This window comes from Lepisosteus platostomus, chromosome 11 (genome assembly GCF_059453375.1).
Source record: "Lepisosteus platostomus isolate fLepPlt1 chromosome 11, fLepPlt1.hap1, whole genome shotgun sequence".
In the NCBI taxonomy this organism is placed as follows: Eukaryota; Metazoa; Chordata; class Actinopteri; order Semionotiformes; family Lepisosteidae; genus Lepisosteus; species Lepisosteus platostomus.
The window spans coordinates 30,619,419-30,638,237 of NC_142621.1; the positions used below are offsets into that span (position 1 = coordinate 30,619,419).

General features: G+C 38.5%; 1 protein-coding gene across 2 annotated transcripts; it reads left to right on the top strand.

Annotated features, from left to right (window-relative positions):
- Positions 1-1,222: 1,222 nt before the first annotated feature.
- On the top strand, positions 1,223-8,422 carry LOC148652420 (UDP-GlcNAc:betaGal beta-1,3-N-acetylglucosaminyltransferase 7-like). 2 transcript variants are annotated; one of them, XM_088599108.1, is made up of 2 exons: positions 1,223-1,474; positions 3,325-8,422. In XM_088599108.1, exons 1-2 carry the CDS (start codon positions 1,277-1,279, stop codon positions 4,498-4,500), a joined length of 1,374 nt encoding a protein of 457 aa, XP_088455234.1. In that variant the 5' UTR covers positions 1,223-1,276; the 3' UTR covers positions 4,501-8,422. The 2 variants fall into 2 exon arrangements, with proteins under 2 accessions (XP_088455234.1, XP_088455233.1); XM_088599107.1 differs by lacking the exon at positions 1,223-1,474.
- Positions 8,423-18,819: the final 10,397 nt, after the last annotated feature.

An 18,819-nucleotide genomic window follows, 5' to 3' on the forward strand; every position in this document is an offset into this window, starting at 1 on the left:
AAAAAAAACTACAATTTCAACCACAGAAGAAGGACCCTCTAAAAAGACAGATACATTCTGACCTTTAGCTGAAGGCAAAATATTATTCTGAATTAATTTCCAAAAAAAGTATTTTAAAAAAGGGTCCAAGTCCAGAAAAAAACCAAACAGAAACCATTGAGAAATCAATTTATTTCTATTATTTCACTAGTTTGCTTTTACTGTGTAAATAATTTACTAACCTCATTTTACTAACTATCCTGCTAGAATAATGGAAAATTGCTAACTGCAACTTAAGTGTGAGCTGGCTACGCGTCTGGAATGTGAGGGCAGAGCCAGCTTCGGGCAGCCTGACCAGAACTGAGAGCGCCCGATATCCATTTGAGCCACGATTAACAAAATCTAGACATATATAATGTCTGCTTAAACAATAATTTAAGGAACCCAAGAATATTCTTACAGTTTATCACGTACCAAGGCTAGCAGCCTTGGCTTTACACCGTATCTGGCAAGGAATTGTACTGAAACTGTTCTGGGTGGGTTTTCTGTTTGTGATTTTGTATAAAAAGCGTCCTTTTGTATCAATAAGTTGAGTCAGTGCTTCATCGGCTTTGGCTCCCATATGCATACAGTACGTAATAAAGGCAATGCCTGCTTCATACACACCGGGATCGTGTCTCCTTTGTTGGACACAACACCATCTTTCACAGTGGCTCTTTTACTTACTGCTGCATAGTGATGTATTTTTCTAAAACATTCTGAAGTGAACAATAATTGACAATTTTCACTTCAACTATAACATTCTGACAAACTATATATATATTCATGAGTCCCGTCATCGTGACACTGTACCTACCTCTACGTGCGCAGTCAATGTCACCAGTGTTAACTTGATTTTTTCATTTTATAAAAGAAGTTCAACAGGAATTGCAGTCTCTCATTCGGCCTTCTTCTGCCCCTAGAGTGTGGTGAAGGCTTAGACCATCTGGTATTATTAAATACTGTATAAAAGTCTCTGCATGGCTTGAAATGCTGCATACTGTACTTTAAATCTTGCATTCATCGGAAAACTGTCAAATGCGACTGTTATGACTTAGTTCTTCTTTTGTAACTCAGGAAAGAGCCCGGACTTCAATCTTTCTCTGTACATGTGTGTTTTTTTTTTTTTGGGGGGGGGGGTCACTCATTTTCTATTTTCTATACTAATTGTATACTATGTGGAAAATAGCAAAGACACCTCTGGAGATATTCTCGTGTCTGAATCAGTAAATGCGTGTCTTTAGAACTATGTGGTAATATGGTGATTGGCTGTCTTCCTGGTGTAATATTGCGTCATGCAAACAGAACTGTACTTTGTGTTTGCAGAATCTATAGCACATTACAATCCTCACAGCATGACACAGCAAGGTTTCCAACCTGCAACTGGACAGGCAACCATCTAGCAGTGGTGTCTGTTTCTTGTGAAGGACACACTTGTTTTCTTCGTTTCATCAAAATGTGAGTATAATGAGAATTGTGCATATTTTGCAGATCTTATCTTTGTGATATGCGGACATTGTTTTCACTCTTCTTTGTACTCTGCAAATGTTTTTCTTGTATTTCTTTTACTTTTTACTACTATAATGTTTTCTTTTCTTTTCTAGATTTACTTTCTGAATTATATTATTGTATATTTTGCACACTGCCCTGAATCAAGGTGTCCTCTATGAAAATAAACAAAAAACAGTTTTCATTTACAATGATAACCAGGTGACCAATGCATACAGCAGGGCATTCACTGGGGTACAATAAGTCAAGCACCTTACTCATAGGAGCTACCCATAACCCTCTGGTATTTGGTTCAAAGCCTTAACCATCCATGCTCCTACTTTTTCTAAAAAGCAAAATAACTTATTATGGTACTGTATTCTGATGACGTCACAACATTTAAGATGTTATACATGATTCAGTGCCTGGTACTTTTTTAGAATTTTGTAAAACCTCTCACCTATTTATATACCATAGTAATAATTACTGTAAGCTTGGCTAATGTTAAAACAGCATGAGGCTGAAACAGAGGATCAGCGCCGTACTTAAAATGTTCTCCATTGCAAAGAATCCAAAGTAACAGCAGCAGCCCTTCAGATAATATATAAGTATGGAACTAAGTTAATACAACTCTTGCTTATAGACTAAACAATTAATTATTGTTGTCAATAATTTGTCACTTGAGTCTGTTTGTTCTGCTATGGATTGTGATGAGACTCCGCGCTGGTGTTTTTTAGAGAGGAATACAGTGGGTGAAATGGTACTTGTATGTAGTTAAATGTGAAGGTATATTAAAGAGAACACTATTATTGGGGTCTGCTATTATTGATGGTTCTTCAGAAACCTACCTCTTCTTTTTCCCTTGGTTGTTGGTGTTTAAACAGCCGGTGTGTTGAATGTCTTTGAGGTGGAACAGGTGGTTTATCCCAGTCCCTAGCAAGGTTGGGAAGGACTGCACATGACACAGTGATGCTGCTGGTTCTTACTGAACAAATGAGAAACAAACAAAACAGTGTTTTAAAATTCTGGAGGCTTTCTCAGTGTGGGTTCTTGTTTTTTTATTGCTCTGTTACATCACAGCACTCTATGATGTATGTATGGATTACTGTATGTGCTGTTACTAAATTCAATGCAATGACTTTGCTCCTGGTTATAAACTTGGCTTGTTTACTTTGACTTCTCTATGTGTTTTTGCATCCATGTTTTCCTGGCTATGAACCTTACTGACATCTCCATCTATGACTCTGGACTGTGTTTGTCTGTTCACTATGCCAGCCTGTCTGCCTGTTCACTCCAGCTTGCTCGCTTGTCTTCCTCCTCTGCACCTGACTTCTTCTTTTGGCCTTGGATCGCTGCTCTCATTTAGAGCAGTGACATTCCACAAGGCTAATCATTAATGATGAGACAGTAATAGATTATAATACAAAACCTAGGAGCTTAATACAGTTTTCTACCATGGCAGAGTCTGCATTTATAGAGAATAGATTTGATGGATTCCATTGTTCATCCTAGTTTCAAGACCATGAGGAATCTATCAAAATAATCTGTATAAAGGAAAATGAAAGCATCCCTATATTCTGTATCACTGGACACTAAAGATCCTGTAAATATTTTCATTAGCACACAATGCAAAGTTTTTTTTAACAGTAAGAAGGCTTTATCTTTTGTATTATCTTATGTATTAAAGTGAAAATTAATAGTTTCAAGAAGCTGGTGCCTATGGACCTCTAGTATTATTTTGTGTCAGAACCTGGGCATTCTGTTTGTCAACAGAACGTTCAACCCCAGCACTTTCAACTCTTTCTTTCCTTACTTTCTATGCATTTCAGGAGGATCTGCAAGAGGAGTTATTGCAGCCTGCATACAGTCCTTCTACTGACCATCTTCATGGTAACACTTGCAGTTATGCAGAAAGCAGTCTTTAAAAGCTACACGCGCTTCTCTGAACAGCAATCCCATGTGTTCATTCGGAAACAGAGCTCCTTCTTGGCCAAGGATGGGAATACGTCAGTCACTGAAGATGAGGTGGTCAAAGCTTGGGATGTCATAAATGTCCATTGCTCTGCCAATGCCAGCCTGGCTAGGATGCCGTGGTTTGCTGATCTGGGGAAAAACATCCAGCAGTTCCTCCTGTACCGACACTGCAGATTCTTCCCAATGATTTTTAACCATCCGGAGAAGTGCGAAGGGGATGTCTTCCTGCTTCTAGTGGTCAAGTCCATGATCCCACAGCACAGACGCCGAGAGGCCATCCGCAAGACCTGGGGCCAGGAGAGGGAGGTAAGGGGCAAGAGAATCAAGCTGGTTTTCCTGCTGGGGGCAGCCACCCGAGGGGAAGAGCACCCCCATCACCAGAAGCTCCTGGAGTACGAGGACAGGCTTTATGGGGACATCCTGCAGTGGGACTTTGAAGAGAGCTTCTACAACCTCACCCTCAAGGAGGTCAACTTCCTCAAGTGGTTTTCCATCTACTGCCCCAGTGTGCCATTCATCTTCAAGGGAGACGATGACATTTTTGTCCACACTGGGAATGTCGTTGAATTTCTGGAAAGTAGTGGTAATGAGCCAGATCTTCTCATTGGGGCAGTCCTCTACACCTCCCCTCCTGTCAGAGAAAAAAATAGCAAATACTTCATCCCTCTTGAGATCTTCAATGAGACATTTTACCCACCATATGTCAGTGGAGGGGGATTCCTCATGGCTGGCCCCCTGGCTATGAAGATGCACATTGCTTCGGAGGACCTGGACCTCTTTCCCATTGATGATGCCTTTCTGGGAATGTGCCTAAAGATGCTCAGTGTGAGCCCCAAGGAACACACCGGCATCAAGACGTGGGGAGTCCAGGAGCCTGGCAGAGAGACGATGAGTAAAGACCCCTGTTTTTATCAGGACTTGCTCGTTGTCCATAGGTTTGAACCTGGAGAGTTGATTCTAATGTGGAAACTATTGACCAGTGATCTAATTTGCACACAGGTCAGACTGAAGGCAGAGTGAGTCAAGGTAGAAACTGTCACAAAGGCTGCAGGCAAGATTAACAGTGCACCCTTGAAATAAAAGCCGTTTAAAGAAAAGGACTACTACTAATAACGTTAGGCACTCTCCAATTGCCATATAACAATTTCAAAGGTGTTTTCCCTCTTTTTGCAAATTAGGATCAATTGGAAGCCCCAGGTGTGGGAGAAAAAAACGTATCAGTAGTTACTGTTTATCATTACCCTACTGTAAAACATATCTTAAAACTGAACCAAATCGTCCTTGTTTGTTACGACTTTTTGATCTGAGAGGGGGTATTATGCACAGGTCTTAGAAAAGTTAATTTGTTACCAGTAGAGTGTACTCTAATAGTCAAAGTTCTTTTTTAAAAGCTTGAACTTCCACCTTCTTATGTCAGAAGACAGTGCTGAGCTCTTAAAGAAAATGTGTAAATTACACATTTATCAAAGTCATGTGGCCCCTATGACAGCTGTGCTCAGTGATAAACATTTCTCACCATATATTTTAGAACCTACTTTAACTGAACTTCAAAAAAGATAGTAGGGAGTACAAGAGAAAGTCAGCTAAATTGGAGTTTTTGTACAGATCATACATTTTAACAGTGAGTCTAACATCACAGCATTGATTCATGTGCATTTTGTAGATCATCAACTCACCATATTCACATGAATCAGGAATAGGTTTGATGTCAGTTGTTGGTTTATCAATACTTCAGTTTTATGTTGTATCATAAACCACTCCTTCTTAGTACAGTGCTGCTCTTTGCTTTTGTTCAGACATCAGCACCTGTTTCATATCTGTCCTACTTCTGTCCTACTTAAGGTCATTGGGCCACATCAGCAAATCTGTTTTCTTCGTTTTAAGGATTTGCAAAGCTTTTCAGATTTTTTTTTAGCTTTTCTGCTAGTTCTATAATAAATGAGGAGGTTTTATGTCTAGTTTAAATCCTGGTACAACCACTTCCTACTTTCATGTCCTTATGCTAATTTTCAGACAGTTTGCATACAAGGTGCCTTTTGATTGGGAATTAAATAATGTATAGATAAGAGAGAGTACAGATAAAGGGTGAATTTCTGTTTCTGGGGAGATATGATTAGTGAAGTATGACAGGGACCACTGCTCTTCCTATGTTATTATCAATGACCGGGAGTTTAGTGAGGCTAGTATACTTTGAACATAATATGAAAATTAAGTGTATTAGCAAATCCTATCGAAGGAGCAAATTAAATTTTATATAGATTTATATAATATTCAAGATTTTTCAAACACCTAGCAGATGAAGTTTGAAGTACTGTAGATAAAGTAGAATATTACATGCAGGTACTGTAGCAAAAACATAAGCAATAGATATAAAATGTGAAACACTGAGCTTGAAGAGGTTGCTTATTGAAAAGACTTCAGGTTTTAATTTTGACACATCATAACATCTAAACATTGTGAAGAATGAATAAAAAACAATGTTAGGATATATGACATACAGTACAATTTATTAGAATATTATTTTCAAATTGTATAATGTGTTAGCAGGACCTCATTTATAATGCAATATTGATCACCACATTACTAAAAGATATTGTTGATAATATAATATCACTAGCCATATCACCCTGCAAGGAACATCTGGCATCCCAATGAAGCTCAGCAGGTGTGAGCCTGGCCAGTACCTGGATGGTAGACTTCCTGGGAAAGCTAAGGTTGCTGCTGGAAGAAGAGTTAGTGGGGCCAGTAGGGGGGCGTTCACCCTGTGGTCTACGTGGGTCCTAATGCCCAAGTATAGTGAGGGGGACACTATACTCTAAAAAGGTGCTGTCCTTTGGATGAGACATAAAACCAAGGTACTGACCTTCTATGGTCATTAAAAGTCTCAGGGTTTCTTGAGAAGAGTAGGGATGTTTCCCCGGCATCCTGGACAAATTTCCCATTGGCCTTTAGCAATCATGGCCTCCTAATAATCTCCTTCTATGAACTGGCTTCATCACTCTGTTCTCCTCCCCACTGATAGCTGGTGTGTGGTGAGCTTTCTGGTGCACTATGGCTACCGTTGCATCATCCAGGTGGAGCTGCACATTAGTGGAGGGGGAGGGGAGTCCCCATTACCTGTAAACTGCTTTGAGCGGAGTGTCCGGAAAAGCACTATATACTGTAAGTATAAGGAATTATTATTATTGTTGCTCTGGAATCTGTACAGAGAAGAGCAACGTCTTACATCCTGGGTCTTAAAAGAATACAGACAGGATAAAAGATTTAGTTCTTTTTAATGTTGAACAGAGAAGACTAAAAACTTACAAAACTTTAAAAGCATTGACAAAGTCAACCTGTAAAAGTCAAACAGTCAAAGTCAACAGTGAAATACAAACAAGAGGATGCAAGTTGAAACTATGCAGAAGTGCAATTAAAATCAGAACAGAAATCACATCATTATGTAAAGGATTATGGGAGAATGGATTGTGCTACCCAGCCATTTTCTATAAAGCTCAGTTTTGGCTGGATGAGATCCTCTGATCTATTGGCTGCTAACTACCAAATGGGGTAGCTGGGCTGAATGGCCTCCTCTCATCTGGAAACTCTGAAAACTATTTTTAACCTTTATGATTTCATCTGTTTCAGCAATTTACTGTGAGGATGTACAGTAGCCTTTTGGGGTTAAAGTGGGGAGCTGTGTCAGTATGTGTGCTGGCAGCTGTGTGCCAAAAAGGAAAGCAGAAGTTAGCTCTGCACTGAAAAGTAGAAAGCAAGACAAAACACAGTTTTTCAGCTGGTGAGCATTTTTCACGTGCCATGATAGTAATATTGTCACGAAGCGTTCTTTCAGGACCCTATGCAGACAACACAATCCGGGGAGGAGTGAGGAAAACACGGGGAAAAAAGCATGCAATGGGGCTGGAAGGAAAACAGGGGGCGTGTTCATGGTGCGCTGGTGCTTGGGGGAGGTGTGTCCGAGGCAAACAGTCCAAGGGAGTCCGAGGCAAATCCATGGGTGTAGCAAAAGTCCAAGACCGGGTAATCCTTCCTGACAGACAGAGTTTAAAGCTGGAGCGGGATCCGGCGGAGGGACGGGGGAATAAAAGGGGGGTCACGGGATGAGACGCTCCCTAATCCCGGACTCAGAAGGTCAGGATGCCGTGATGAAGCCTGTGCCGTTGCGTCGCTCCTGGACTCGCGGATAGGCGGGCTTCCGGGCGTCCATCTTCCAGAGCCAGGAATGTCTGGCTTTTATAGCACGGGGGGCTGGAACCAGAGGCAGGTGCGGGAGATGAGTATAAAACAAGGAAGGGCTGGAGCGTCCTTAAGAGGAGGGGTTTACAAGTCTGACAAACATGCACTTAATGTATATAGCGTTTTCATCCCGAAATATCCTAAAACACTGTACAATAAAGGGTCCACTTCATCCCCATCCTTTCCATTCTCCTTACAGGGTAAACTAACAAGATGTGAAAAGGTTTTTGTTTGAGACAGGACTTTTGTCCAACATTTTCATTGTCCATTTTCATTTTTTAGTGAAAGAAATTATGGAACAGAGGATAAAAATAACATTGAATCTCACCTGCCTGGTGTCCTTTTCTTCAGTGATCAGGCGCATAAATCAGATCTTGATCATGCAAAAAAAAGTTCTAACAGAGTGAACTGTTTGAGATAAATTATTCACTCTTCTTTAAAGTTCCAAAATGTTCATTACCAGAGGAAGGACTCATAAACATTGAGTGTTTGTGCTAGTATTTTATTATAAATAACTTAGTTTCCTTATGTTTCCTACCTGGTATATTACTTTGCTACCACACTTTAGACAACAAAGTTAATGCTTAATTTTTACTGAGATAGGGACTTTGCAATTAACAACTTTAATAGATTTATTGCACGTCAAGTTGAAACCTGCACCTGCAAACCTGCGTGGGAATGCCAGGGCACTTACGGGAGAAGGTAAGTCGTGACACTGTATGGGGCTACTGAGTATGGTCGGCAAGTTGGTTGAAACCACAGAAATGTCTGATGTTTTTTGGTCTGGCAGTAAGAATCATGGCAGTGTATCAGAGCTCTGCTGTCCCTTTCAGCTCATCAGAGATAAAAACTGTTAAGTTTATTCACATTTTTGTTTGGTATATGAAAATGTAATGAGATCATTACTGTGTCAACAACTGAGAAAATCGTTGGGGAAATTGTGTTAATCTTTAACTTCTTCTTACTCATTTATTTGCATTCTATACATTTATAGTTCAAGTTCTCTGCTGACCTTGCCCATTAAAATAGCTAAATGACTTGAATTTGTTCACCAGAAAAACTGCCCATTGCCTTGCTGCAAAAACTCATCTTGAAATCTGCAGAGATCCCAAAACATTAAAATAGTTACAAATGAGAGGAGGCCATTTGACCCACAAAACTAATATGTTGGCTAGTAGGTAATTGGATTGAGGATTATGTTTTCATTTGATCTCATCCCTTAAGGTTTGGAATGTATCTGGTTGATCTTCTCTTCCAGAGCTGAATCTTTTTTTAAATGTGGTGTAGTGATATTGATGGTTTGAATTGACTGGAACACTTAGAAATAGGAACAGTAAATTTCAAGAGTGTTTTTTTGGCTACTAGGAATCAGTGTTTCAAAATAAGCAGTCTTCATACAGATTCAAATGGAACCAATACCAACAAGAGCAACAATACATGTCAATCAATCTGCCTTTGACACAAATGGTTGATCATTCACTTGAGCATTCCACAGATTTTAATAACATCAAGGTTAAAATATATTGACCGTAACATTTGTTATGGTCAATATTATAATAAAAAATCTCTTATCATTGATTTATAGTTAGATTCACAAAGACAGATAAATATTGAGTTATATGAACTAAATGTTATCAAATTCAAATGAGTTTAATTCTTGAGTTTTTGTAATGTGCATATTGAATTTATTCAAAAACTAAAGCAATGCACTGGCTGGACTGTTCTATGGAGAGCTAAAAATCCAGTGGAGAGAGATGGCTGACTACATTCATTGTAGCTGTGTACAAATTTGTTCTGCAAAGGTTGTCCTCTTGGCACCAGAAAAGAAAGATGTTCTGCTTAATCTCGTGATGACTTACAGTAAACCAGACGTAGATCTGATCCTGAGTGGCTTTCCAATAGTTTATTCACAAAGTCTTACTTGAGTTCATCTGTGAGTGTGATGGTGGTGGGGAAAAATTCAACTTGTTCTCACAGGTTGTAGCTTCTTGTTAACAAAGGTCCAACTGCATTCAATTTGTTGATGAGGAACAAGTACAATCATTTTTCAAATTGGAAGATTTTCTTTGTTGCAGAGAATGTTTTGGACAGAATTCTGCTTCTGTCCATACTTTTTCTCTCTGCCTGGTGTTTTTTGAAGCTGGTCTCAGTCACATGGTTGATTAGTTTGTCAGGTTGCCAGGTGTTTGAGCTGAGAAAATGAACGAAATTTCATGGTCATGCACCACATTTTAAGTACCCTAATAGTAGTTAGTGATTGGACATGATGTCATCAGGCATAGTCTACTTTCCCACTCTCTATAGTTTCCTTCTTTGTTAGTTGTTCTTGGAGAGATTGCAGTGTGTGATTAACAAAATAAGAGAGAAATATTCTAGTTACCTACTGTATGTATAGATTTATGTGCTATAATTGTAAAGAGTGCAAAATATCTAGGCTGGTGCACATCGAGCCAAGGAAATAGTGGAGATAAATGGGGAGCTGGAAAGGGAAATAACACAACAAAGTACTAAGTTTACAAAACACAGGGTCAGACAGGCAAGATTTGTAGCCAGGTAGTCTCGGACCAAACAAGTCAGGGAGGATCTGGGAACAAGACTGGGAGACAAAGCAAGAGTTCAGTACACGGCAAGCTAGATATGGCAAAAGCAAGCAAGCGATGCAAACAGGACTAATTACAGAGCGCTGAGCAGGGGTTCAGTCGGGGCTTAAATACCAGAGCATAACAAGGTGATTGCCTGTTAATTAGTGGCAGGGGGTACTGACAACTGTCCATACTGAGAATGGACATCACCGGTGGCTGTATCAGTCCACGTGAAGACACAGAGTTGCGAATCAACATTTGCATGGGTATTACAATAATGTTTGGAGCTGTTACTAGTAAAAAAATATTTTATTCAATAATAGATGTTACATAAGACATTTCATGTGCTGGTGGGCTTATTGAAAGGTCATTTTATCCTCAAACCCAGAGAAATAGTACAAAGAATCACACTTGATTCTCTGTTAAGAAAGCTAAACAAAACAGCTGCGATTAATTATGACAAGAATCAAACGTCCTAGTTAGCAGAAGCAGTTCTCATTTAAGAGGCTTTCTAGTCTAGTCAGCAAATAAGAATGTGCAGCATTTGCAAGAGAGACCTACAGATGTTGTGCTCTAGTATGAAGGGGAATCATGTAGCTTTACACTATTTTAGAAGGAAAATGAAAGCAGTGCATTAAAAGCAATTACAAAATGTCTATTGTTGCAGAAGAAGATATGACCCATTTGAATGTAAATTTAAGTACTGTCATGTGTGGAATGATTGGTTTACAAAAATGCAGGAATAAGGGAAAATTAAATGTTGAAGAGAAAGAGAGATGAAATCCCAAGCAGAAATTTGAATTGTTTCAAAATAAGCAGTTGCTCATAGACAGAAAGTAAATCTGGCAACAGTAAATGGCACAGTATCTTTTAACACTGACATTGGTATAGTGCTAAATGAAGAAATCTGTCTCCATTACCTGAAGGCTGGAAAGACATTAATGTCCCTGACCTGAGGGAGACAGATAATTTATTCAGGAGAGAAAATTAATGTGACTGGAGGAGCACAGGTCCAAACAGAATATCAAAAGCAAAAGAAACAGCTACAGTACCACTGATAATAGTGGAAGGTTCAGGTCCAAGAGACTAGCTGGAAGAAATAAAGCTGGGTTGAAGGTGTCCTTGCAGGAGGTCTTCATGAAACATGAAGTTTTCAAAGAGAAACCAGGAACATCAAAAAATTTCATACTGTTTCTCATGTTGGTTCAAGAACTTTTAGGCTGCGATTTGTGAAACAAAAGGCAAAATCAGAAACTGGGAAGTAGATAAGAGAAGTGCTTATATTGGGACATGTAAATATCTCACATACCCAGCATTGCAATATTTACCACTTAACCACATTGTGGAAGGTGGTGCTGGGGTCTGTTAATTTAGCCACCAACAAAACTTACAGTGTATGCTAAAATGCAATACAGCTGACTTGCTTTAACAGCCCCAGTGACTTAACACTACATGTGATTATGTATGCTGAATTATGTAGACAACAGTGGTTTTCTAAATTAGCTATGAATCACACATTCCAACAGATAATGATCAAAGAAGAAGGTCACGGTGTCCAAAAAGACGTTTATATACTGCTCAATCATTTACCTTTTGGTGTTTCACTGACACCAGCTGTTTTCCAGCATTTCATGAAAGAAGTGTTAAAAGGCATTTCTTCCCATACTATCAGGCTTTACTGATAATCTTAGATCAGGAACTACCATTGACGGACATCTCTGAATGTACTCAAAGTACTTGGAAGGTAGGAAACAGCAAGCCTAAAAAGGAACAAGGATATATGTCTGTGGAGTAATTGCAACAGACATGAAGACACATTTATTGAACTATTACGGCAAACTCCATCCTACTTCATTACATTAGTTGCTGTGTAATTAAATCAGATGTTGAGTGGAAATGAAAATAAACTCAAGAGGAAGGTTAAGTAATTAAAAGAGCAGCTGCAATCAGCAGGTATTTGTGTATGAAGAGGGAAATGGTTTTAGTGTGTGATGCCTCCGTTGAACTGGAGCAGTCACAGCTCAAAGGATGCATGATGGAACAGAGAAACCACTGGGATTCATGTCCACAATATTGATCCCTGCAGCAGAGATTCCCTTTCAAATCTTACCCACCATAGCATTTTCATTTCTCATCGAACAATGTCATGCACAATGCACTGAACTGAAATTAAACGGTCTACGAGAAAACTAAATGAGACAGACTCGAGATGGATATGACAGGTTTAATTTTAACAGGTATTAGCATAAAGGTACACTCACATTGACTAATTTAGTAAAGCAGAGAGGGGTTTATTTAAGACAATCTAAAGATATTTTTTTTCAGGAAATGAAACATTCCCCCTCGCTTCAATACAGGGATTCTTTTTCTATTCTACATGTGTATGCAGTAAATATATAATTACAGATTTATTACGAACCCTTCGTCGCCATTGTGATTCTTTCCTTGTTATCTTATAATCAGTTTTTCCACGTTGGTGCTCTATAAGGAAGTGGTTGAGTCACCCGTTGATCAAGGACAGCAAGCCTGACCTGATTAGGTCTGCAGTGAATGCGGTTATTTGCCACATCAGTTTAACCTACCTCTGTCACATGAGTTAAGAATGTTTGCAGACTTTTACCGTTTCTGTATTTCTGTGGAGTTTTTTTTGCTCACCCTTATTTGTGGAGAGCTACTGTAAACTAAGGAAAATGTATGTAAATGTTACTGCAAGGATGGATGAGAAATGCAAATGTCAAGCAAAAAAAAAAAGAAATACTGTAGGGAGAATAGAAACCAGGTACTAGAAATGTGGCTACAGACCAGTTTAATAATAAACATTACCATTTGACTTCATCACAAGGTGCTGCACAGTAAAACATTTAAACAAAAGAGACACAAACTACAGTAAATTGAAACATACCTTTATGTATGCATTCGTTGTGTACAGTGTGCATGTGCCAGGTTTCCAGTACATTCCTAGTTTCAGAATTAAAAACAGCAGTGAACAGAGAGATCAGGTGCTAATTTAACAAGAAAAGCCCTGTGCAGCATGAAAAGTGGTCAATACACTAGCGGTAAAAAATGTCACAGGTTCTATCCTTAACATGAACAAGGCTGGAAGTGATAACATATCCTTGTTCTTTTAACTATTTAATGGGTGTATTCAAATCTTCGTTAATAACTTCAGATTCTCTTATTATTACATTATTGGTTTATGCATCATGATCACAAAAACCTGGTTAATGTATATTTCATTAGTTGAAACACAGTATTCTTGAATTTAGTCCCTGGAAAACATGTAACATTTTTTTCTTAGTGTTCCTAACAACACTGACAAGCCAACACTGAAGGAATTGAACTTTTCTAGTCGTGAACTTAAAAGAGTTTGTAGGGGTTTGATGCTTTTCAGAATCCTCAAGATCATGGAGAAAGTCAGCTGACTTCAGTATGAGGCTCAGCAGAACCATTTATTCTCTTTTCCTGCGCCAGCTGGACAGTCTTAGCTCCAGGGCCAGCTGACAAGGACTGGAAAACCATTATTGGGTCCAGCCTTCCTCTCCCTATGAGACTTTTGAAAAATATGATCAGAACAGCCTGCCCAAGCATTCTAATTTAGATGAGTAGACTTTCAATGGTCATGTTATAACACTTGACAATGTTACTCCACACAATTATTTGATAAAGCTTTATTCAGGCAAGCAATTGAAAAATGTTTCTTTCGAGCATCTGAAAAGTTAATGCAATTGTGTATGAGTAATTTTGAGATTGACCACAATAAAGAGTATTACAGCCAACATTCAGTATTTAAATCTGTTACATTTAGGCCACCCCTAACCCCCTCTCTGCTGGGATTGTAGCCTGTTGTTGTCTCTGTTAGTGTTTTGCTGGAGGTCACATCCTAATTAACATCAGCTGTGGACCTTCAGCTTTCCTATACAGTATAAAGGTAATGCCTGAGCTCAAGACATACAGTATCAGAGGAGCAGCATGGTATGTTTCAAGTAGTGGAACCTTGCAAAAGTGCTTGTGTGAGGGTTGTTTTATTTATCTTTTCCCTCCTGTTTAAGATTTGCTCCGTTTATTGTTTTACAAACAGGGACATGGAGTTACAGTATGCAGGTCAACGGCTCTTTAGTTTTATATATATATTTAAGTTCTCTTATTGCGTTTCTGTGGGGCTAATCGTTTTTTTAGCACCCTATAAATTTGATGTCTTTGGTCCTCTTAGTTGCTGCCGTTTTATCGGCAGTAACTTTGCCCTACCAAAAACGTACAGTATATTGCCGCTTGCAGCCAGTGTAGTGATTTTCTTTCTGCAGCTGTGTATTGTTTTGCAGTTTTACATCGTGAAGAAAAATAATAGATTTTGATTAAGCCCTCCTTGCACACTATATGCTGAACTGGAAATCGAAAGCTTGCCAGCAATTGCTGAGCGCTGATACTGACGTGGCTCGTTTTAGCCTCAAGGTTGAAATTAGCAGCGTTTAGCCGTTAAATCTGCTGGAGCGAAGCGTTCTGCTCTTTACACAGTACAGTACCCGAAGATAAAATAAGCCATTCCAGTCTCTGCATCCGATTAGTTGCGAGTTCGTAAACTTAAACCCGGGCTGAAAGAACTAGAATTTCCTGTTAAAAAAAAACTTAAACTCAAATTACCTCCATGGGGGGTAATCTCTGTAGACGTAAGAGGAGCTGAGTAGATTTTATCAAAAGGAAGAGGTTTTCTGGAAAAACTCTTACTGAGAAAATGAATATCTTTTAAATAAATTTAAAAGCTCATGTTTCAAAACCAATTCATCCCCAAGTACTATATAGCATGCAGTTCAAGAGTAATCACTTTTTTTCGTTTAAGTGAGTAGCAACCTTTTCTGGGAAGCAGGACGTTTTTAGACCAATCTTTGATCTCTTGGTATGAACACCATTACTCGAACAAAGAAATCTTTTTTCCCTGGCGACCCAAACATTTTGTCCACCAGTTTTTCGTAAATTGCGGAATTGTCTGGCTGGAAGCCCTGGCACTCTTTACAGCTGATGTATGGACTGAACAGAGAGATAGTGATGTTCTATAATTTTGGCAGCTACAGTATGTGCCTTAAATTCTCTTACATACAATATTTATTTAATGCCTTTAAAAAAGCATAAGGTAAGGGTAATTCCCCCCGCCCTCAATTCTGCGTCTACAAATATTTTAGAAATCCGATTAGTTATTCATTCTTGAATGTACCCTGTATTGTTGCAGGTACTGTAACACAAGCTCGTTGTCACTATTCCTAGCCACCCCAAAACTTGCAGAGCTGCTGTACTGTGCAATAGTCAACTCCATTGCTGTATGTAGCTGATTAATGGCTCTTGGTATTCCTGTATTCCACCCGTGTTAGCATTGTCAACCATGAATAAAGGGGAGCATGAGAAGTTACAGATTAGTGAGTTGCTTTGATCATTGGGGTGACAATTTTGCAGTTACTGTATCATTTAGCTTACATTTTCACTTCTAAAGATGAATGCCTGAGCTGTTTTTTTATCCATTCCTCCTATTCTACAAGGGCAGGACACTAACTTATTCTTGATAAATCCAAACCTACGGTATTTTGTTGAAAATTCTTTCACATACTTTGTAAAGAATTCCTAACTTTCCAAACATTCATCTATTCTCGTTTTTTTGTCTTTGAGACACTAGTTTTGTATTCTTGAAATGCCCAAATAGGTGTTCTGTGTGATGGAAAATATTATATTTTTTGTATTGCTGTAATCTGCCTGTTAATATGCCTGCCAATATTGAGATCGATACTAGTAATTTAAAAAATCCTGGAGTTTTGAGACAAAATACAGTATAAATTAAACCCATTGTTCTCCTGTTTTATGTATTGGACATTGCTTTAATATGAATATTGTGAAATTTGATCAAGAAAACTGAAGCCTTCAAAATCAACACCTGTAACATTGGTGACATGACTCGTGTTCAGTTGTAACACCTGATGTCTGAGATTCTAAATGGACTGTGTGCCAAGATCCTACCAAGATAATGCAGTTAATAGAAGCAGACGGGTTTTGTGATGCGGTCGAATGTACTAGGACACTGAAAATATAATAATAATTGCTTACACTTATACAGTATAGTGCTTTTCTGGACACTCCACTTAAATTGCTTTACAGGCAATGGGGACTCCCCTCCACCACCACCACCAATGTGCAGCATCCACTGGATGATAAATACAATATGTGGACATAAAATTTTATCCTTTCCACTGTAATATTTTTAAACTGTTCATTAGCTCATAATATCGCATTTACAAGCCATCATTATAGTAAAACTTAATCCAGGGTCCTGTGTAGTCCCATTGCCAATTTTCCAACAACTTTTGAGATAGCATTACTAATGGTCCTTAAATGGTCTCTAAATATTGAAAATATTTAGTGGCTCTGAGTAACACTATGGAGCAATCACTATTTGTAAAGATAATGTTCTGTATTACACCTCAAAATGTTTTTTTCCTGTTATCTAATAGCTGTTAAAAGTTGCTCAACAGCACTGTGGGTGTGTTCCTCACTTATCATAATGGCTGAGGTCACAGTCATGTGGTTGGACAGGACAGCATACAATGACCTCATTGACCAAATCTGATTTGCCTATTCTTGCATCCCAAAATACTGGACTGGTGTGTGTCAAGTCACACCACAATAGTTTACCTGATTCTCTGAAACAGACTTCTCTTAAAGGTACATCTTGTAAAATTTGTGCAATTCCCTAAACATATTTGCTCATTTAATCTTTCCAGTGTATGTTTCAAAATTTGAAGTGAAATTTTTCTCAGAGTGGACAACTTGAATCAATACCTGTTTGATTGAAACCTGCCAAAAACATTAATTATGCCTCTCTTAAAATATTATATAATTTCTAGGGTCTAATGTTTGTCCTTATTTCTCCTAATTTCTGTTTTCTTCATTTTCAGTTTTCTAAATGGTTTAACTTCTAAGATGTTGCAAGAATGTTCTACCTGCCCTCTCCAAACAACCTGAAATGTCAATTTTTGTGGGGTTTCAATAATGATTGGGGGAAAAGTCAATTTACAAGACTTATGACCACAGTATTCATGTGTTTTCAGATAGGAGTTCCTATCTACCACAGTTCCTAAAACTGTTGTACTTGAACATTACTACGCAATATGGGTTAGACTCCTTAATTTTTGCAGTCAGAAAATGTTTCCATGGGTATTTCATGGTGTACTATACCTTTCCTTCAGACGCTGTAATGCAGTAGGGCTATTGATCCTGAGAAAAGAAAAATGTAAAATGTTTCTCTCGATTTCTTAAAAAAAACTGTACTGCTTGAAAATTCTGTACATATGGGCTTTATGTATATTATTATACTCTTGTCCAATAAAATACTCTGGAATGAATGTATAGTTTTGAAAATTACATCTGTTCTTGGAATCTAGTGTCAGGTTCTCGGTGTTTTCTAGGTGCCTTAACTTGTGGGTTTTATATTTGTTTGCTCAGAAATACTGTATGAGTTTTCCCTGTCCAGGACTGCACTGTAGTGTGCTAATTTGGCAACAGGAAGTGGTCTACAAACCCTAACAACATTTGCAAAGACACAAATATGATTAAATAAAGTAGATTTCTATTAGCTGTAAGTGTGCAATTGATTTCAGTCACTTTTGGACTTTTGTTTTTTGTTGGATCAGGAATGAGACCTCGCAAAGACTTAAAACTGACTGAAGGTTGATTTGCTGTTAGCTGAAGGTTTCGACATTGCATGTTATGACCCTTTTGATGGTGCACAAATTTTGTTTTTGTATAATATACTTATTGTATTAAATTCTTTTAATTACAATAAAACAAACTTTATATAGCTACTTTAAAAGATTTCCAATCTCTTTTCATTGAATGGGGGAAAACAATTTACAAGAGTACAATTGAAAGAAATATGTTGCAGAATTACTGAAAATAGCTCATCTCAGATTTGTCAAATGTAGGGATCAGTGGAAAGTGATCTGCAATACAAAATTCAGGAAAATGTTCAAGGAATTACAAGTAACCTACTGTAGATGAAATAGCCAAGTTTCATCTTCGTTTTGGGTTTCGTCTCTTTTGTGGTGTAAGTTGGAGGTTTTACAAGTTACTGTGTACATTTTACTTTCATTGCTGTTTGAAATGCACTCATCATTGTTATTCATTCCTAAGTCCAAAATATGAAAATAGCATTGCAGTTTAGCTTTAATGTTGTGGCTGAAGGATGTTTACTTTGATTGCAATGGAAAAGTGTCACGAATCGCACTCGCACATGTAAGTGCTCCCACGATCCCACGAGCTCTTCTCTCTCCAAACGGTCACGCACCAATCTTCTCAGCACTATTTAAACCCTCACCAGTCTTCCTTTCCTTGCTCACAATTGAGGTCTCCTCCCTGAGCTCCGTATTTGTATGTTCCCTACCCGCTAACACTATGCCTTCACCTCCCGATTTGGTACTGACGAACCCTCAACGCCTTCCTGGATTTTGGACCCAGCTTTTGTTCTCGACTACGTCTTCGCCTCTCA